General features: G+C 34.8%; 1 protein-coding gene across 4 annotated transcripts in view; it reads left to right on the top strand.

Moving 5' to 3' along the window:
• NCKAP1 (NCK associated protein 1) overlaps positions 1-18257 on the top strand; it is a 109454-nt gene extending 91197 nt beyond the window's left edge. For all 4 annotated transcript variants that reach the window (XM_086719101.1, XM_025912573.2, XM_086719100.1 and 1 more), the window contains 8 exons: positions 76-169; positions 7900-7982; positions 8402-8482; positions 12516-12609; positions 15240-15356; positions 15963-16072; positions 16414-16503; positions 17328-18257. In XM_086719101.1, coding sequence (XP_086575227.1) covers positions 76-169; positions 7900-7982; positions 8402-8482; positions 12516-12609; positions 15240-15356; positions 15963-16072; positions 16414-16503; positions 17328-17444 — 786 coding nt within the window. In that variant the 3' untranslated portion in view covers positions 17445-18257. The remainder of the gene's footprint in view (positions 1-75; positions 170-7899; positions 7983-8401; positions 8483-12515; positions 12610-15239; positions 15357-15962; positions 16073-16413; positions 16504-17327) is intronic.
• Positions 18258-19592: the final 1335 nt, after the last annotated feature.

The raw sequence follows: 19592 nt of genomic DNA, 5'->3' as shown, positions 1-19592 counted from the left end.
CTCTTGTCTCATTAATGCAAGGAGGTCTATGCCTAAGCTAGAATCTTTCTTACTTTTTGTTTTGTTTTGTTTTAGAAACTTGTGGTAGAGAATGTTGATGTGCTAACACAAATGAGGACCAGCTTTGACAAACCAGATCAGATGGCTGCACTCTTTAAAAGATTATCATGTGAGTAACTCATGATACTTTCTGTAAGTATTAAGACCTTGAATTAAGCCATTATTCAAACATAAATATACGCACTCCTTAGCTTATGAAGAGAACCAGAAAATTCTTGCAGTCAGAGGATATTTTAAGTACATGACTGATGTATGTCACAGTTGGTTTTTTGGGTTTTTTTTACCATACTCTTAGTCCCATGATCAAATATTTAGCGAATATTATCGATTAGTTATAAACTCATTTAATACAAAGTAAGTCTATGTTAACTTAGACTAAAGGAGAATTAACTTTTGAGTTAACTTTCTAAAAATCAACTTTATTGTGGTGTAGTTTACATACAATGAAATCTGTGCATGTAAATGAGCAGTTTGATGGATTTTGACAAATGTATACATCCAAGTAACCTTTACCACAGTCAAGACACAGAGCACTTCCATCACCTCAGAAAGTTCCCTCTCCCTTTGTAGTCAGTTTCTCACCATCCCCAAACCCAGACAAAAACTAATCTGATTTCTATCACTATAGATTAAATTTGCCTGTTCTAGAACTCCATATAAATGGAATCACACTGCATATACTGTTGTGTCTGCCTTTTTTCATTCAATATGTTTTTGAGATTTACCCAGCTATGTTAAGTGAATCAGTAATCTGTTTCTTTTTATTGCTAACTAGTATTCATTGCATGAAAACCTGAGCCCTACAACTGAAAAAAAATTTGTTTTTAATGTCTTCTTGACATTGATTTTTTGTGGGATGTATGTTGTGAAACAACAGTGAATCTTAAATATATATTAAAGTATATTTAGACAGGTAACTTTTAGATCCACTTGAATTTATTTTCATTTGCTTTGTACTTGAACTTATAATTAAAAATTATTCTAAAGTCATACTTTATGATTCATTTAAAAGCCTTTCCGGGGTGCCTGGGTTGGCTCTGTCAATTAAATGTTCAACTCTTGTTCTCAGCTCAGGTCATAATCTCATGGTTTGTGACTTTGAACCCTGTATCCAGCTCTATGCTAACAGTGCAGAGCCTGCTTGGGATTCTCTGTCTTTCCCTCCTTCTCTCTCTGCCCCTCCCTGCTTGCTCGCTTTCTCTCAAAATAAATTAATAAGCTTGAAAAAATAAAGGCCATTCCAACAGTAGAAAATTAATCAAATACCAAATAAAATATTCTTTGTATTTGAGAAAACCAGAGTTTATTCTCCCAAATAAAAAATCGTCCTGAGGAAAATTAAAGCCATGCATGTATTTTACATAATACTTCTCCTTTGATAATTTTATTTACTTTTTAAATTTTTTAAAAATGTTTGTTTTTGAGAGAGAGAGAGCACGGACAAGCAGGGGAGGGGCAGAGAGAGAGACACACAGAATCCAAAGCAGGCTCCAGGCTCTGAGCTGTCAGCATAAGAGTCCAACACAGGGTTCAGAGCTGAATTCCGAAGTTCAACTGATTGAGTCACCCAGGTGCCCCAATATCTTCTTTAATTTCATTTATTAATTTAATTTAATTTATTTTAATTTTTAATTTTTACTTTTGAGAGAGAGACAGAGTATGAGTGGGGTAAGGGCAGAGAGAGAGAGAGAGAGAGAGAGAGAGAGAGAGAATCCAAAGCAGGCTCCAGGCTCTGAGCTTATTATTAGCACAGAGCCTGATGCAGGGCTCAGCCTCAGCACACTGTGAGATCACGACCTGAGCCAAAGTCGGGCACTTAACCAACTGAGCTACCCACGCACCCCCTGATAATCTTCTTTTGAATGTTAGGCAGCTATATAAAACTTTATAAAAGTGTAAAATGATTTAGAGAATTACTTTATTAGTCTGTCTTCAAAAATGCTTTAAAAAATGCAAGCTTTTTTAATAAAAATTAGTATAAAATTAAACTATATGATATGTTGCCTTGTAGAGCAGGTCAGTTGTTGCCAGAACTGGGAAAAGCAAACAAGGAAGTTTTTTGGGGTGATGAAACTGTTACCACAGTGGCGAGGTGGTTACACAAATCTATACATTAAATTTTTTTTCCTAGAGCTATATACCAAAAGAAGGAAAGAAGGTCAGATTTACTGTATGGTACTTAAAAAATGAAATTAAAAAGCTAAAAATGAAAGTACTGAGTTGGTAGTATTAGAGAGAGGTAGAGTGTGAATAAATATTTAGTAGGAAATTATTTTTAAATCTCTACCTGATCTTTTTTGTTCATTGTTTTACTATGTACTTACATTTTCTAGTCTTGTTTTCTTTATTTTTAATTATTTATTGTGTGTTTCTCCCGTTTTATTTATTTATTTATTTATTTTTTTAACGTTTATTTATTTTTGAGACAGAGAGAGACAGAGCATGAACAGGGGAGGGGCAGAGAGAGAGGGAGACACAGAATCTGAAACAGGCTCCAGGCTCTGAGCTGTCAGCACAGAGCCTGACGCGGGGCTCCAACTCACAGACTGTGAGATCATGACCTGAGCTGAAGTCAGACGCTTAACCGACCAAGCCACCCAGGCGCCCCTCTCCCGTTTTTTAATAGATCACCCAGCCTAACTACTTAACTTTTTACTAATAAATAATGTTTTGACAATATCATCTGGTTAGAAGCATTTAATCCACTCCAATGTTCAGTGCCTGTTTACTGTTAACTTTAACTCTCTTGTTTGTAGAATCGAAACAAAATGAAATTTGTTAAAACTCCAAACAGTTTGCAGATTTTCAAAGTAAAATTCATAATCCTTTATGTAGATTTTATTTACTTGAATTTTTGTATATGGTAGTGGTGATTCATGACTTAACAGAATTGGCCAAAATCTAAATTGCTGAGTCTTAATGACCCATGTATGTCAAATTTGCCTTTAAATAGAATTTATTAAATCTTTTTGGGGATTTGAAAAAAGAAAAGATCTGCTTGCGAGTGGCTTATTTAGTGGAGTAGAGAAAGCTCTTCTTTCAGTTGAACTATTTTCCAAAATTCTTTTGTCTTAGATCCCTATCTTTGTGCTTCCTTTACCCTATATCCAGAAGTTAATGTACTTTTGTAGCAGTTTGACTTTCATAGCTGACAACCACATTCTTTTAATACCTTTAAAAAGCAGTATAATTTATTAAAAGTAGCTTTGAATTGGGGCGTAATCTGGAATTAATCTTCAGTTTTAGGACTTTCTAGCTATGTGACTTGAGCAAATTTAATAATGTCTCTCTGTTTTCTCACAGTGTGTCTCATGGGGCTAGGTTAATCACTCTATTGACTTTCTTATTATAAATCTTTATTTTCTAATTTTGCCCTGACTTTGCCACCATCTGCAAACCTACAAGTTGCCTCCAAAGACCTTTACTTTAGCAGTACTTTGAATGTCTTTATCACCTGAAATTGCTGTACTGGTAAAATCTTGAATTTGAAACTCTACTCTCAGATCATAGTCCTGTCTTATGGCTTTCCCACTCCTCACTCCTTTGCCCCTGTTAAATTTTTTGTCCTGGCTTATTGAAACTTTGACCTCTCTCTATTTTCTAATCAGCCACTTCCTGGTTTTACTTCCTTATCCATTCTGGACTATAAAGTTTAGTGATTTTAATTGCATTCTCCTCTGTGCTGTCATACTCTGACTTTGCTACACTTATCATTGCAAGCAGTTTCCCTGATCCCAGAAAAACCTCCTACCCCCTGGAAGCCAGATACTGCTTATAAAATAACACTTGTTATTGTTTTTTGTTAAGCTTGCCTCTTATTCATCCCTACCATTCTTCACGTTGCTAAATTTTACTAGCTTGAATTTGCTCTTTTGTCTTCCAAATTTTCTATTTACTCTTGTACATCATAATGTGGTTACTTTCCTGAAACCTTTCTGGAACAGGTCATTAGTGACTATCCATTTTCAAAATCTGGTCCTTTTTCTTATTCTACTTGATTTCTCTGTAGTATTACCTTTTGCTCTCCTTTTTATTGAAACTTCATTTTCTTCATTTGCCAATACTTTTGTCTCTTACCTTTTGCAAGCCACCATTTTACACTCCTATTGGGAAAATGTATCCAGTCTTATGTATCAGTGTTTCTTTAAATATTCATCTCTAGCCTTGATTCTCCCTCTGGAGCTCCAGGCATTTAATACCAAGTGCTAGTTTGACAAGGGTGTAGTCCATGGACCGGAGTTTGTTAAGAATGTAAATTGTTGGCGTTCCACCCCAGACCTACTAAATCAATTTGCTGGGACCCAACAAGTGATTCTGACTCGCACTGAAGTTTGAGAAACACGGTTAGATATTTACAGCTATATGACCCACAGGTACTTGGCAACATCTCTGGAATAGGAAGGATATTCCTCTCATGCGAGGTATGAGTGGGTGGGGAGAAAGCATGATACACTTTTATTGCCATTTTATTACCTCCCATGCCATTCAGCCAGTGATTCTCACAGGGAAATTTGGGTATGCTCTCTGACTCTTCTTGTCATCACATTCCACATCCAGTAGCTGTATCTTCCAGATTAGAGTCTGCAAATTGGTGGGTCATGTTTGGCCCAAGGATAGAATTTGCTTGGCTCTATCCTGCATTAAATTAAAAAACAAAACAAAACAAAACACAGTCTCTTTGATCATTATTTTAAAAATGAAAGATTTTTGCATAAATATCCAAACTTCTGGCTTCCTTCCTGAACCCTAGGACATATTTCCCCACATGGCAGTGATTGGCTGGAGCTAATAAGCAGTTGCCCCCTTTAGAATTTTTTTTCTCCAGTTCCTTCCTCTCATTATTGTTTCCCCATTCTACTTAACTATTTTATGTTACCTGCCATAGATTTGAGCTTTTAACTCCTTCAGACTCCACCTCTTAAATGTGATGCCTGAATCTATTCCTTTTATTGCCATGGTTCCCATTTAAGGCTCTGTCATTATTTTGTGAACTACAGTTGTGGCTTCCAAATGAGTCCAGTCTTCCCTTTCTAAACCATCTTCTACATTTAAAGTCATATTTCTAAAGGTTTCTTTTCCTATCACTCTTTATATTAAAAAACAAACAAACAAACAAACAAACAAACCTGAACTACTAACCTTTCCTTGCTGGAGCATAGTCTCAAACTCCTTAGCATGGCATTAGAAAGCCATTATTTGGATCAACCTCCTATCCCGACATTCTTTCTAGAAACCTTATTTTCCCCACTGCTTTTTCTTGCCTGGCCTGAGATCCACATAGCCTCTGCTCTTAGTCTTGGGATATGCCTTTGCCTGTTTGGGCCGCTACAATAAAATATCAAAGATTGGGTAGTTTGTATGCAACAGAAATTTGTTTCTTACGGTTCTGGAGTCTGGAAGTCCAAATTCATGCTGCTGGCATGGTTGGGTGAGGCCCCTCTTAAGCGTCACAGACTTGTCATTGTATTTTCACATAACTGAAAGGGATAATGTTCTCTCTGAAGCCTCTCTTACTGAAGGCAGTAATCAAATTATTGAGAGTTCCACCCTCATGGCTTGAGTACCTTCAAAAGGCCACACCTCCTAATACCATCAGCTTTTTGGGCTTAAGATTTTAATATATGAATTTTGTGGAGACTTAAACATTCAAAGCATAGCAAGATATTAATAAATTATGGAGGCTAAGAGGAAGTGCCAGTGGTTAAAAAGGTATGGCAAATAATTCATTAACAATTAAGTTAAACACATTTCTTACCATGAAGTTTCTCAGAACTTGAAAAAAAAAATTTTTTTAATGTTTATTTTTGAGAGAGGGAGAGAGAGATAAGAGTGTGAGGGGGAGGGGCAGAGAGAGGGAGACACAGATCCGAAGCAGGCTCCAGACTCTGAGCTTTCAGCACAGAGCCTGATGCAGGGCTTGAACACACGAACAGCGAGATCATGACTGAGCCAAAGTCGGATGCTTAACCAACTGAGCCACTCAGGCGCCCCTCAGAACTTTTAATGTGTCATTATTGTTCAAGGGGAGGTTGTGAGATATAGTTTTGGCAAAATTATTTGATTAAGTTCTGGGTATCATCACTTGGAAAATATATGATTATACCACACTACTTATTTTCTGATATACTCTCTGCCTTTCCTTTTTCTGGATTCCCTTTTTTTTTGTTGTTTGCTGATGTGGAATGCTTTTGTCTTCTTAATGTTCTTTTATGACCATCTTAGGTGATACTTTCTTAAATAGTTCCTTTCACCCTTTTTCTTCTCTCCTTTTCTGGATTGTAACAATTTCCTAGTCTCCTTTCTTGAATAACCGTGTCATTAAACATCTTCTAGTCTGAGTTTCACTCCACTGAGTGTTAGAGAAAGATTAAAAATACTGATTGATTAGACTAGTTCCTGCTCATGTGGATTGTATAACATATTTGTGCCTCACCTCATTTTATTAACACTACTGTTTTAATTCTCATCACATTTTGGCTTATGTTATGGCTGTTAGTATGTTTTAATACAGATGCTATGGTCAAGTTTTAAACAATCCACACAGGACGTAGAAAGTCAAAACAGTTCTCTGCAATCCTACTCCTCAAAGGCAACTATAGTTAACAGTTTTCTGTATGTTTTTCTAGAAATATGTTATCAAATATATGTGTATATATATATATATATGTGTGTGTGTATATATATATGTATGTATATATATGTAATATACATATATGTATGTGTGTATATATATATATTATATACTGTTGACTCTGAACAACATGGGGTTTAAGGGCATTGACCCCACCCCCCGTAGTCAGAAATCTGCATAGAAATTTTGACTCCCCCCAAATTTAACGACGAATAGCCTACTGTTGACCAGAAGACTGATAAACAGTTGATTAACATATTTTATATGGTATATGTATTATATACTGTATTCTTACAATAAAGTAAGCAAGAGAAACAAATGTTATTAAAATCGTAAGAGAAAATAAATTTATAGTACTGTACTTCATTTACCTGTGGAAAAAAATCCACATGTAAGTGGATCTGCACAGTTCACACCTGTGTTGTTCAAGGGTCAACTGTATATCTTTTATCTCATAAATAGGATTATATTTTCTTAGTTTTCTTGACAGTCCGTTTAGACTGTTACTTAATGTCTAGATTATTATTCTGTTTATATTTGTGTTCTTATTATACAGTATTATGCCTTATATATCAGGAATAATTCAGTAAATGTTTGTTGGCTTTTTAAAATATGAAAGTATTGATCCTTCCAGTTCTAATTGCCTTGATTTTGTTAAGTTTTAATACTGAATATATAATAATAATTTTCAGAATAATGCTTTCTAACGAAATGTAAATTATCAAATCTGTTTATAGTCTTTAGCACCCTGGTCTTACCAAAACTGCTTGTGATCTCGGTGTCATTTTTTGTTTCTTGACTCTCCACACCTCAACAATTTAAGAATTTATCATCTCCATGTTCTGAGACCTCTGGGCATTTAACTCCTGTCCACTCTGACAACTTTCTCTTTCTCCCCGAGTCTCTCTCTCCACCCTCCTACTTCTACCATTTCTGAGAGGATTATCTGGGTGGCTGCTTATGTGATTATTTCAAGATTCTGGTGAACTATCTAAATCATTTTAAAGAATAGTGTGTACTCCATATGAAGTAAACTATAATTTCCTTAGTTTTAATATCAGCTTTCAGTACCTTTGCCTCTTTAATCACTTGTTCTAATCAAATTGCTATTGTGCCTTTTATCATGGGAATTTTATAACTAAAAGTTTTCTCCAAAGTTAAGAAAGACTCTAATTCCTGTTGTTCTCCTCTCCTTTCTTCCAATTTAGCTGTTGACAGTGTCTTGAAGAGGATGACAATAATTGGTGTAATTTTGTCCTTCCGATCATTGGCACAAGAAGCACTTAGAGATGTAAGAAACCATTATAAGTACATATCCAGTCAAATAATCCGTTAATTTCCCAGAAATTAAAAGTTACTTAAAATTCCAGTTTTCATAGTTATATATAATCAAATATGTAGAAATTAGGGTTATTAAATTTATTTTTTATTTTGGTATTGAAATTGGGGGTGAGAGGTATAGTTTGCCTAGATACTTTACTACATTTTCAACTTCACTCTTCATTTAAGCATTTTCCATTTTGGCTTTACTCAGCTTGGCATCAAACATATTTCATTTCTCTGTGTCTTAGTACTTTAGAAAATCATGTGAAAATAGAAAAAGTAAAATAATTTTTATGAAAACTAGAAATAATTGAATGGTAATATTTAATAAATTTAGGATTTGCCATTTAAAAATAAGTCTACATTTTTATTTGTTGTCCTGCCTAGGTCTTATCTTACCACATTCCTTTTCTTGTAAGTTCAATTGAAGATTTCAAGGATCACATTCCAAGAGAAACTGATATGAAGGTAATAAAACTTCTATTTGGATTTTAACATTTTCTAAAATGAAATATGAGTTACATATGAAATAAAATTTAATAAACTCAAAACAATTGTAAAGTTTCTGTTTTAGAGTGATTAATTAGCATGCTGGCCTTTGAAAATACATCTTTGAGAGCTCAGCACTAAAATGCTGTGTGGGCATTTTGAAAGTTCATCTTCCTTGGTCACCTATAGCAATGTAAAGTGGGTTGGTATTGGTCTTTTTTCCTTAAGCTTATAGCTTTTTATACATGGTCATTGTTAGCAGAATAAGAAAAACAAGCCATTGAGATAGGAGTTGTTTTGTTTTAAGTAAAGTAAAGTTCAATCTGTTTTTTTTAATTGATGTTTAAAAAGTCTTATAAAAGAATGTCAATTATAGGGTATAATAAAATTTTAATATCCTGTTTTTATGACTATAAGAGAAGATTAGTAACCACATGTGAGTTTATGATTTTTGTTTTGAAAATTTTTTGATCATGAAATCCAACTCACTTATTTACTCCCAGCATTAATTAACCAGTAGTTACACATCCAGTAAGTGACCTCATGTATATGTTTTCTAAACTTTCATGTGTCTTGGAAAGATTATTTTCTGTTTCATATTTTGAAATGCAGTGACTGAAAAAGTTACGCTAAAGTCTTTTTATGACACTCAAGTCTTCTCAGATTGAAGCCTCTCACTTTCTGAGGCTTATCTTTCATCGCTTGTCCATCCTTGTCCAGTGCTCTTCCCTTTCCTTTTCTTCCTCTGCCCCTCTCTTCATATATGTATCCTGTGAGGTAACTAGTTCTTCCCAATGTGCATGCTCACATCTGTCTGTGTCATCCTCTCATTTATTCTACCTGCAAATCTTGCCCTTTTCTGTTTCTGCCTTTTGAAATCCTGCTTATCTTTTAAGGTGTGATTGAGTTGCCATCTTCTAAGAAACATTCCTTGATCCCCAGGCAATAAAGGATTTTTTTCTTATTATTATCAGACAACTTTTTGTTTATCCATTGTAGAGTTAAATAAGTTCTGCCTTGCATTATAATTGTGTTTTTCCTTTTAAATTTATACTAAGTTGTAAACATTTTGAAGACCGTGTTTTCTATATTTTTGTTTCTCCCACAGTGCTTTGCATAAACATTTGAGATCAATGATTGTCCTACGATTTTATAATTGAAAACCATGTATGATGATTAGTGCAAAATTGTTAAGTGGAAACAACTGTAGAAAAAAAAGTTAAAACATTAAAGAATCCTTCCTTGAGAATACACTGGTGTGTGGATTATGAGAATACTAATCAATATTCTGAGCAACTATTTAATTCTCTTAGCACCAACATAATTATGTTTAGTTTTTAGCAAACTTTCAATAGAACTTCATATTTAAAAAAAAAACCAAACATGTATTTTTTTAAATTAATCTATTTTTAATTGAAGTATAGTTGTCATACAATACATTAGTTTCAGATGTACAATGAAATGATTCAACATTTATACCCATTATGAAGTGCTTGCCTTGATAAGTATAGCTACCATCTGTCACCATACAAAGTTACTATAACATTATTGACTATATTCCCTATGCTGTACTTTTCATTCATGTGACTTATTTTATATCTGAAAGTTTGTACGTCTTACTTCCCTTCACCCATCTGCCCAGTCCCCCTCCCTTCTGGCAACCACCAGTCCTCCAGATACATATTTAAAAAACATTTTTTTTTACATTTATTTATTTTTGATAGAGACAGAGCACAAGTGGGGGAGTGGCAAAGAGAGAAGGAGACACAGAATCCGGAGCAGGCTCCAGGCTCCAAGCTGTCAGCACAGAGCCTGACTCAGGGCTCAAACTCACAAACTGCGAGATCATGACCTGAGCCGAAGTCGGATGCTTAACCGACTGATACGTATTTTTAATAGCTTTATTTATAGTCACAGAGTTGTGTAACTATCACCACAGCCAATTTAGAGCATTCCAGAAAGAAACCTTATGCCCATTAGCAGTAATTCCCTAATTGTTCCTAGTCCCAGCCTTAGGCAACCACTAATCTACCTTCTGTTTCTGTAAGTTTGCCTATTCTTGACACTTCATATAAATCATACAATGTGTAGTCTTTTGGTACTGGCTTTTACTTAGCATAATGCTTTCAAGGTTTATTGATGTAGCATGTATCAATACTTCATTTCTAATTGCTGAATAATATTCCATTATATGGATATACAACATTTATCCTTTCATCAGTTGATGGTCATTTATGTTGTTTTCACTTTTTGGCTATTATAAATAATACTTCTGTGACTATCCATATACAGGTTTTTGTGTGGACATATGCTTCCCTTTCTCTTAAGTATATGCCAGGAATTGAATTGCTAGGTCATATGGAAACTCTATGTTTAACCTTTTGAGAAACTGCCAAATTGTTTTCAAAGTGGTTGTGCCATTTTTCATTCCCAGCAGCAGTGTATGAAAGTTTCACTTTCTCTCTATCCTTGTCAGTACTTGTTGCTGTCTGTCTTCTTAATTATAACCATGCTAGTGTGTATGAAATGGTGTCTCCTTGTTTTGCTAAACATTTTCCTGAAATGATGGATGTTGAACGTCTTTTCATCTACTTATTGGCTGTTTGTGTATCTTTGGAAAAATATCTGTTCATATCATTTGCTCATTTTTTCACTTGGATTGTTTTGTTTGCCTTTTTAATTCTGAGATACAAAATTCATTATATGTTTGGATACAAGTCCAGTAACAGATACATGCTTTGCAAATCTCTTGTTCTGTGGGCTGTTTTTTTCATTTTCTTAATAATATCTTCTGCAGCACAAAAGTTTTTAATTTTGATGAAGCCTAATTTGTCTTTTTTTTTTCTTTGATTACCTCTGCTTTTGGTTCCCTAAGAAACCGTTGCCTAACCCACAGTTGAAAAATTTATACCTATATTACTTCTAAGAATTCTGTGGTTTTAGCTCTTATGTTTAAGTTTATAATCCATTTTGAGTTATTTTTTGTGTGTAGAGTGAGTGGAGTAATTTTTTTTGTGGATCACAAAAAAAAAAAATGTTTTCCTAGAACTTAATCCATGGCAATTTCTATTTATTTTAAGATACACAGTTTTACTTCATATTTTATACTGAATTTTTTTGTAGCACTATCAGAGGTAACCAATTATGTAGGTGGTTTTATATATATATATATCTCCTAAAGACATGAAATCCATATGTGACACCAAAAAGAATTACTTTAGTCATTAGAAATTCCTTTATGGGGTTTTAAGTCATTACTCCTTAAAAATCTATGATGGGCCATCTGGCTGGCTCAGTTGGTAGAGCATGCAGCTCTTGATTTCTGGGTCGTGAGTTCAAGGACCACGTTGGGCATGGAGCTTACTTAAAAAAAAAATCTATTATGGGGGCTCCTGGGTGCATCGATCAGTTAAGCATCTGACACTTAATTTCGGCTCAGGTAAATGATCTCACAGTTTTGAGTTTGAGCCCTGTGTGGGGCTCTACACTGACAGTGTAGAGCTTGCCTGGGATTCCCTCTCTCCTCTCTGTGCCCCTCCCCTGCTCACTCGCTCTCTCTCAAAATAAATTTTTAAAAAATTCTATTATGGTAAGTAATTTACCATATTTATGGCTATGGTATGATGAGTCATTGAACCACCACAGTTTTTCATTAAATAAGTATGAGTGTAAATATAAGTTCAGTGATTTTGATTTGCTTTTGTTCATTTATTTATCTTTGACTTGATACATTATATCCATACTTCCAAAAAAAATAATGTTAAGCTGATTTTGTTGGCATTTTATACAGAAAGTATACAAATTTTCTTGGGCCTTAACAACAGGAAGTTCTAACAAGCAGTACATCATGAAGTAATAACAGTTGTTCATTATAGGTTAGTTGTGCTGTTGTTCCTGTTTCACCTAAGCTTTGAAATCTAGTGGTGGTGTAGGTAGACTCTAATTTAAACAGTATTATCGTTTCTTACTAAAGTGAGATTTCTTACTCTGTAATTCTTACATATTTCATCAGGTTGCAATGAATGTATATGAGTTATCATCAGCTGCTGGATTACCTTGTGAGATTGATCCTGCCTTGGTGGTAGCTCTCTCCTCACAAAAATCAGGTAAAATGCATTAGTAAGTACATATTAGTCTTAGTTAAAATTATCAGGGCAACACAGATATAGATGTGGTACTTATTTACTCAAATGCCTGCTGAATGTCAAACTTGCATTTTATTTATTTATTTATTGATTGATTTATATTTTTATTTTTATTTATTTTTGGTGTTTGGAACATAGTCCTCATACAGGGTTGATATTTAAACCATAAGACTAGATGAGATTACTGAGATCAGTTAGTTGAGGAGGATCAGGGTCTGAGCCCTGGGACACTTGCAACTTTAAGAACTCCAGGACAAGAGGAGGATCTACCAACAAAGAAACTGAGAAAGAAGGATGGATGAAGGAGAAGAAAAACTAGGAAAGAGTAGCTTCCAGCAAAGTGGAGAGGAAATGATCAACTATGTAGAATTAATATGGGCAATAGGTAATGTTGCCAAGAGCAGTAGAATTTTTGGAGCAAAAGGCTGTTAGGGCTTTCAAGCGAATTGGAAAAAGGAATAGGAAATAATCAGTATAAAACAACTCTATCAAGAACTTTACTGTAAAAGGGAGCAAAGAAATGAAATTAACAGTAGTTAGAGGCAGGAATAAAATCAAGAGAAGGACTGGAGTACCTGGGTGGCTCAGTTGGTTAAGCGTCCAACTCTTAATTTCAGCTCAGGTCATGATTTTGTGGTTCATGAGTTTGAGCCGTGCGTCGGTCTCTGTGCTGTTTGGAATTCTGTGTCTCCTTCTCTCTCTGCCCCAACTCCACTCGTTTGCATGCATGCTCGCATTCTTTCTCTCTCTCTCTCAAAAATAAACATTTTTTTTTAAAAAATCAAGAGACGAATTCTTTTCAGGAAAGAAACTAGCAACATTTGTTTACTAATGGAGATGGCCCAGTAGGTAACATAATTGATAACTGGAAAAGGGTGTCCTATTTTCATTGAACTAGAGCTATTTACCATAGAGTCTGTACATTGTTATATTGTATTAAACATTTAAAAGATTGTAAGTCCAGCTCTTTGAAATGTAATACCCAGAATGCTGTAGATATTTCTAGATTTTTCTACAAAGTAAGTAACATTTTATCTGTTTCTGATACTTAAGTGCCCATACCTGTCCTCTTGCACCTAGCATGTTTGGCTGGGTTAATCTGTTCTTTTTTTATTTAACATTGATTTTTGTCTCATTCTTCATGCAATATGTTAATTTATAGTCACATGAGTGCCACGATTACTCATTTTGCCACAGTTACATTTTTCATAACTAAATTTAAAAAAGTTTTTTTTAATGTTTATTTTTGAGAGAGAGAGAGAGAGAGAGAGAGAGAGGGAGGGAGAGTGAGGGAGGGAGGGAGGGAGAGGACCAAAGAGAGGGAGACACAGAATCCAAAGCAGGCTCCAGGCTCCGAGCTGTCAGCACAGAGCCTGATGTGGGGCTCAACCCACGAACCGTGAGATCATGACCTGAACCGAAGTCAGATGCTTAACCGACTAAGCCAGGTGCTCCCATAACTAAATTTTAAAAACACATTCTGGCTCTTTCAATTCTTACATATAAGTGGTGGGATGAATAGTAGGGTAACTAGAATTTCCCAGGCACCAGATTCAAGTGCCTAGGTAACATGCAATTTTAGTACACATTACAATAAATGTTTTACAAAGGATTAGGTCTTAAAAGACTTAGGGCGGTGCTAGTTATTTTTATTTATGACTGGTTCCTTCTGTCTTCTAAAATGGAGAGGTTGGAAATCTCCACTTTCCACATTTATGTCTTTTAAATAGTAATAGTAAACTTCAAATCACTTTTATATCAATTCTAGAAAAAAAGTAAGGATTTTTTAAATGACATTACAGAGTATTTATGATATAATAAATTTTCTAAACAACAATAAACAATTTTTTAATAAAGTAACATCAGTTTTCGGGGTGCCTGCGTTGCTCAGTTGGTTAAGTGTCTGACTCTTGATTTTGGCTCAGGTCATCATCTCATGCTTGTGAGATCAGGCTCTGCATCCGGCTCTGGACTCCACGCTGAGTGTGGAGAATGCTTGGGATTCTATCTGCCTCTCCCCCTGCTTGTCTGTCTGTCTCTCTTTCAAAATAAACATTTGAAAAAAAATTACTTACCAGTTTACACTTAAGAAATTTTAGGGGGTGTCTGGATGGCTCAGTCAGTTGAGCATCCTCCTGATTTCAGCTCAGTCATGATCCCAGAGTTGTGGGATCCAGCCCCGTGTTGGGCTCCATGCTGAGCGTGGAACCTGCTTGGTATTCTTCCCCCTCCCCTACACCCCTGTCTCCTGCTAGTGCGTGCGCGCGCTCTCTCTGTCTCTCTCTAAAATAATAAATAATTAAGAAATTTTAGGATTCCACTTATCCTAATCACAGTTTTTACCCTACAATCTTACAATTTTTAAAAAAATTGTCTTTTTGTTAGAGGTTCTCGAAATATGCTTGAGTAGTGATAATAACCAATGATGTATATTATTTCTGTTCTATATTTCTTATAATAGTTCTGATTAGTTCTGTAGAAGCTCAGTAATGTACTTTATACAAAAATTAAAATTACTTTTTCTGGTTTAATTATTAACTCAAGTAATTTTAAAGAAGTACCTTGGTTTTATTCTTAATTTTCTCTCCTAGAAAACATAAGTCCAGAAGAAGAATATAAAATTGCCTGCCTCCTTATGGTCTTTGTGGCAGTTTCTTTGCCGACACTGGCTAGTAATGTGATGTCTCAGTATAGCCCGGCTATAGAAGGTAATAGTGGTTTAAAATTATTTTGGCAATGAAAAGGTCAGGAGTTTTGATATAATAGATACTCTTCAAGTAATTAATGTTCATTTATGATAGAATGTAGGTTAACTTACTAGCCACTTAAGTAGCTTTGTAACCTTGAGTAGTTGATTTTCTTTTTCTAAGCTTTCCATATCTTGATATATGAAATGCGTGTGTGTGAACCTTTGGGTGCTTGACTGTGTGTGACAGGGGATGGTGAGGGAGTATCCAACTCTTAAGATTGTTTTGAAGATTGACAAAATGTAAAGCAGCTGAGAACTTCTTTTTTAGGTTTCAGAGAGAATATAAAACTAATGTATAATTTCTTTTAGGGATTTTTTTGAAAATATGCCTGTTCAACACAGGCATAATCATTTGTTGCTTTTTTTTTTGCCATAGTATTTTTGAAGGCACTAGTCCTCATAACAGTGAAAGGAGAGCAAGGCAGGCTGTGTCCCAACTCTTTTTAATAACTCTTTTGCATCAGTATGTAGATTGTGAAGTCATTCATTAAAGACTTGCCTTTTATGTATTATTTGAAATTTTGGGGTCTCGCAAAAACCACAAACCCTATTTGCACTTTCTCAGGGCACTGCAACAACATACATTGCTTGGCTAAAGCCATCAACCAGATCGCTGCAGCTTTGTTTACAATTCACAAAGGAAGCATTGAAGACCGACTGAAAGAATTTCTGGCGGTATGTATAATCTAATAGCAGAACTCATGACATTTTATGAGGAAAATGATAACGGTCAGATACAACAGAATAAATTCTCTTTATTTATTTATTTTTTTCTGGAAGGAGGACCAGGTGAAGGCAGGCATTAAAATCAAGGAGCCATTTGACATTTTTTCCCTTAACAGATCTCTCCTAGAGCTCTGCAATATGATCTTCTTTTTTTCTAAGCTAATGTTTGGACTGCCTTAGAATTTTGTCCATTATCTTATATGTAGCTGTATGATAAGTTGAAGCATACTGAAAATAAACAAGTAACTTGTGAACATTAAAACTTACTTAAAATGTCTGTATACTTTAAGCTTGCATCCTCCAGTCTACTGAAAATTGGCCAGGAGACAGATAAAACAACAACAAGAAATAGAGAATCTGTTTATTTACTGCTAGATATGGTAAGTCTCGTTTTATTTTTTATTAACAACAACAAAGTTTCTGTTATTCCTGATAGTCTTTTCTTGGGATTTAGTAATTAAATACCAGTAAGAGCTGAAGTACCTTTTTGATCCCTTCTGTTCAGTTCACTCTTTCTAAATATTGCTGGAAAGACTGACATCACTTGTATTTTACCAAATGGCATCCATATCAGAAGACAACAAAATAAAAGATTTGCATTCTTGGATTCTCTATGCCTAGTCAGTGCTGTCTCTTCACCATCCAAACCAGCTATGCTTGTTTCTACCATGTGACTCTTCCCTCACTTGAAATAGTTTCCTTTTCCTGCAGAGATCTGTATCTGTCTTATGATTTAGCATACGCCATAGCTATACTCTTTGTCTAGGTAGACTTTCCTCATTACTCTGACCCACATTAATCTTTCATCCCTTTTGAACTCCTGGCTTTCCACTTCATTACAGCTGGTCTTATGTTTATTTGGCTTTTTTACTTAGTCTTGGGAACCCAGTGGGACTTGATGATATGGACCATATTTTGAATATGTTTGTATTGTCTTGCATGTCTAGTGTACTGTTGAGGGCAAATGTGAAAGTGCTCAATATATTCCTGTTGATTAATAGACTTCATTGAAAAGTGGTGATTTTAGACATTTTGCTAGCAAAACATTGTGACCCATTTATATTTCAGGTTTTAAAGTAAAAGGAAAATAATTTTCTATCAATTTCTAATAAGAACACTATAGAAATTATGATTTACTGGCTATGAGTAAATGTTCCCATTATAAATAACTTTAATTCTTTGATGAATTTTTGCAACTTTTCAGATTGTGCAGGAATCCCCATTCCTGACAATGGATCTTTTGGAATCTTGTTTTCCTTATGTCTTGCTGAGAAATGCATACCACGCTGTCTACAAACAAAGTGTTACATCTTCCGCATAAAATATCTACTTATTGAAGACAAGCACGCATTTTTGTTGCTTTGGTTTTACCTGTAAACTGTGGAACTGTTTTACCTTGAGGCCTGAAAAGCAGTTTTGTGGATTATCAATTTCTTTCCTACGATTGTATTTTCTGATCATTGGTTTCATTTAATATGGTTGTACTACAGTATACTTGGTTGATTTAGCTTTTACCTTCACTGAATTCACTAAAATTATTCCTATAATTTTAGAATATCATTGTTTGGAAAGCATACATTATCTCTATGTTTTTGATATTTGAAAATGAAAAAACCCTTTGCTTGTTTATTTCTGAAAAAGAATTGTATTTAGTGATTATTTTAGATAGTGATATTATAGCATTCATCTGTGTGTAAATTATTTCATATAGGGAAGAGTTCTGATCTGTACCTATGGTTCTTATTGAAAACAAAACTGGATGTGCATTTCTGTGATGTTATGAATACATTTCTACTTTATTTTGAAACATTTGCCAAACTAAATACTGTAACACTATATAACATTAAAAATGTTAAAGGACTGCTTAGCATTAGAAGCAGACTATGTCCGGAAATTCTAAAACAGCAGCATATGTTGTTGCTTGTATAAAGCCTGGTGATAATTTTTAGACTAACTTCCATGGTGCCCTACTGGCATTAGCACTACCATTGTACCCTGCTGTATAATAAACAATCTTAGACATTTATCAATTGTTGATACAAATGTTAGTCCCTAACCACTTTTTATATGTTTTAAATTTTTGAAATTCAAGTGTACCTGCCATAACATAAAATAAACACTAGACTGTATCCCATTTTGAATTATTTCCTTAATTATGTATCTCTAGAAATGTATTCAATAATATGAGAGTTTTAGTTTCAACTTAGTTTAAAATAAACTTTAGGAATGTCTAAGTATAGCATTTGATGCCAGGTCAGCTGTCACAAACTTTGCTTAAATATTTTGAAAAAACACTCCACAGGAAAAAAAAATTTAAACAAAATTGGAAAATAAAATCACATAACATTTTTTAAAAATTAAGAACTGAAAGGAAATTTGTGCCATCACATTACTAATTGTTTATGTGACCAAATGGACAGTTAGATGAAAGAATGGGAATAGAATGATTATGGAACTAGCACACATGTTGCTGAGAACTACTACATCAATCATGAATAAATGGGAAAGACCTGCTTAGTGGTTGGCATGGAGGGCAGAGGAGCTCATTTTGTTTAAAAACTAACCTGTTTCTCAGCAGCTTCCTATCTGGGTATCAAATAGAGCTTTTTTCACAGCTTTTTTTTTTTTTTTTTAAACGTTTATTTATTTTTGAGACAGAGAGAGACAGAGCATGAATGGGGGAGGGTCAGAGAGAGGGAGACACAGAACCCGAAACCGGCTCCAGGCTCTGAGCTGTCAGCACAGAGCCCAACGCGGGGCTCGAACTCACGGACCGCAAGATCATGACCTGAGCCGAAGTCGGCCGCTTAACCGACTGAGCCACCCAGGCGCCCCTCACAACTTCTTATAGTATACACGTAACATGTGAAGAGGAAAGAAAGCTACCATGAATTCAGTTATAGAACGTTCTTCTTTGTTCAGATACAGAGAGTAGAATGACATTGAGGTGCCACAAGATTATCATATTGCTATTTTGTGTATGATTTTTCCAGTTTATATTTAAAGCAGGGAATAGTTGTCACTGTTGAAAATTTTCAGTGGTTCAGTGAGGATTTTTTAATAGAATACTTTTAGACTTGAAATAGGCTGATGATGCAGCGAGCAGTTAAAATTAAGACTAAATGTTGTTTATTTTGAAATATTAGTATCCTAGAGTGGTGATAACTTGTTGGTAATCGATATCCTGAGAGGGAAAGTAGGCATTTGAATATGTGCACTTGGTTAAAATGAGGTAGGGCGCATGTACATATGCCATTATTTACCTCTGTTCAGGCCAAGAAAATAGCACTCCTTCATAGTCTTGTGAAGTTTTTCTTGCCTGGGCCTTTTTCCTCATATACCCAAACTGACTGACTGACTGACTGACTGACTAGTGTCTGATTATTCTTAATAATCTATCAAAAAAAAAAAACAAAGGTAACTTGGAAAATTTAAGGTAAAAGTAAATTGACAGTACTATTTCTGACAT

The sequence above is a fragment of the Puma concolor genome, chromosome C1 (assembly GCF_028749965.1).
Source record: "Puma concolor isolate L17-30 chromosome C1, mPumCon1.1.hap2, whole genome shotgun sequence".
Lineage (NCBI taxonomy): Eukaryota > Metazoa > Chordata > Mammalia > Carnivora > Felidae > Puma > Puma concolor.
The sequence above is the reverse complement of the archived record's forward strand: the minus strand, read 5'-3'. Positions and strand labels throughout refer to the sequence as shown.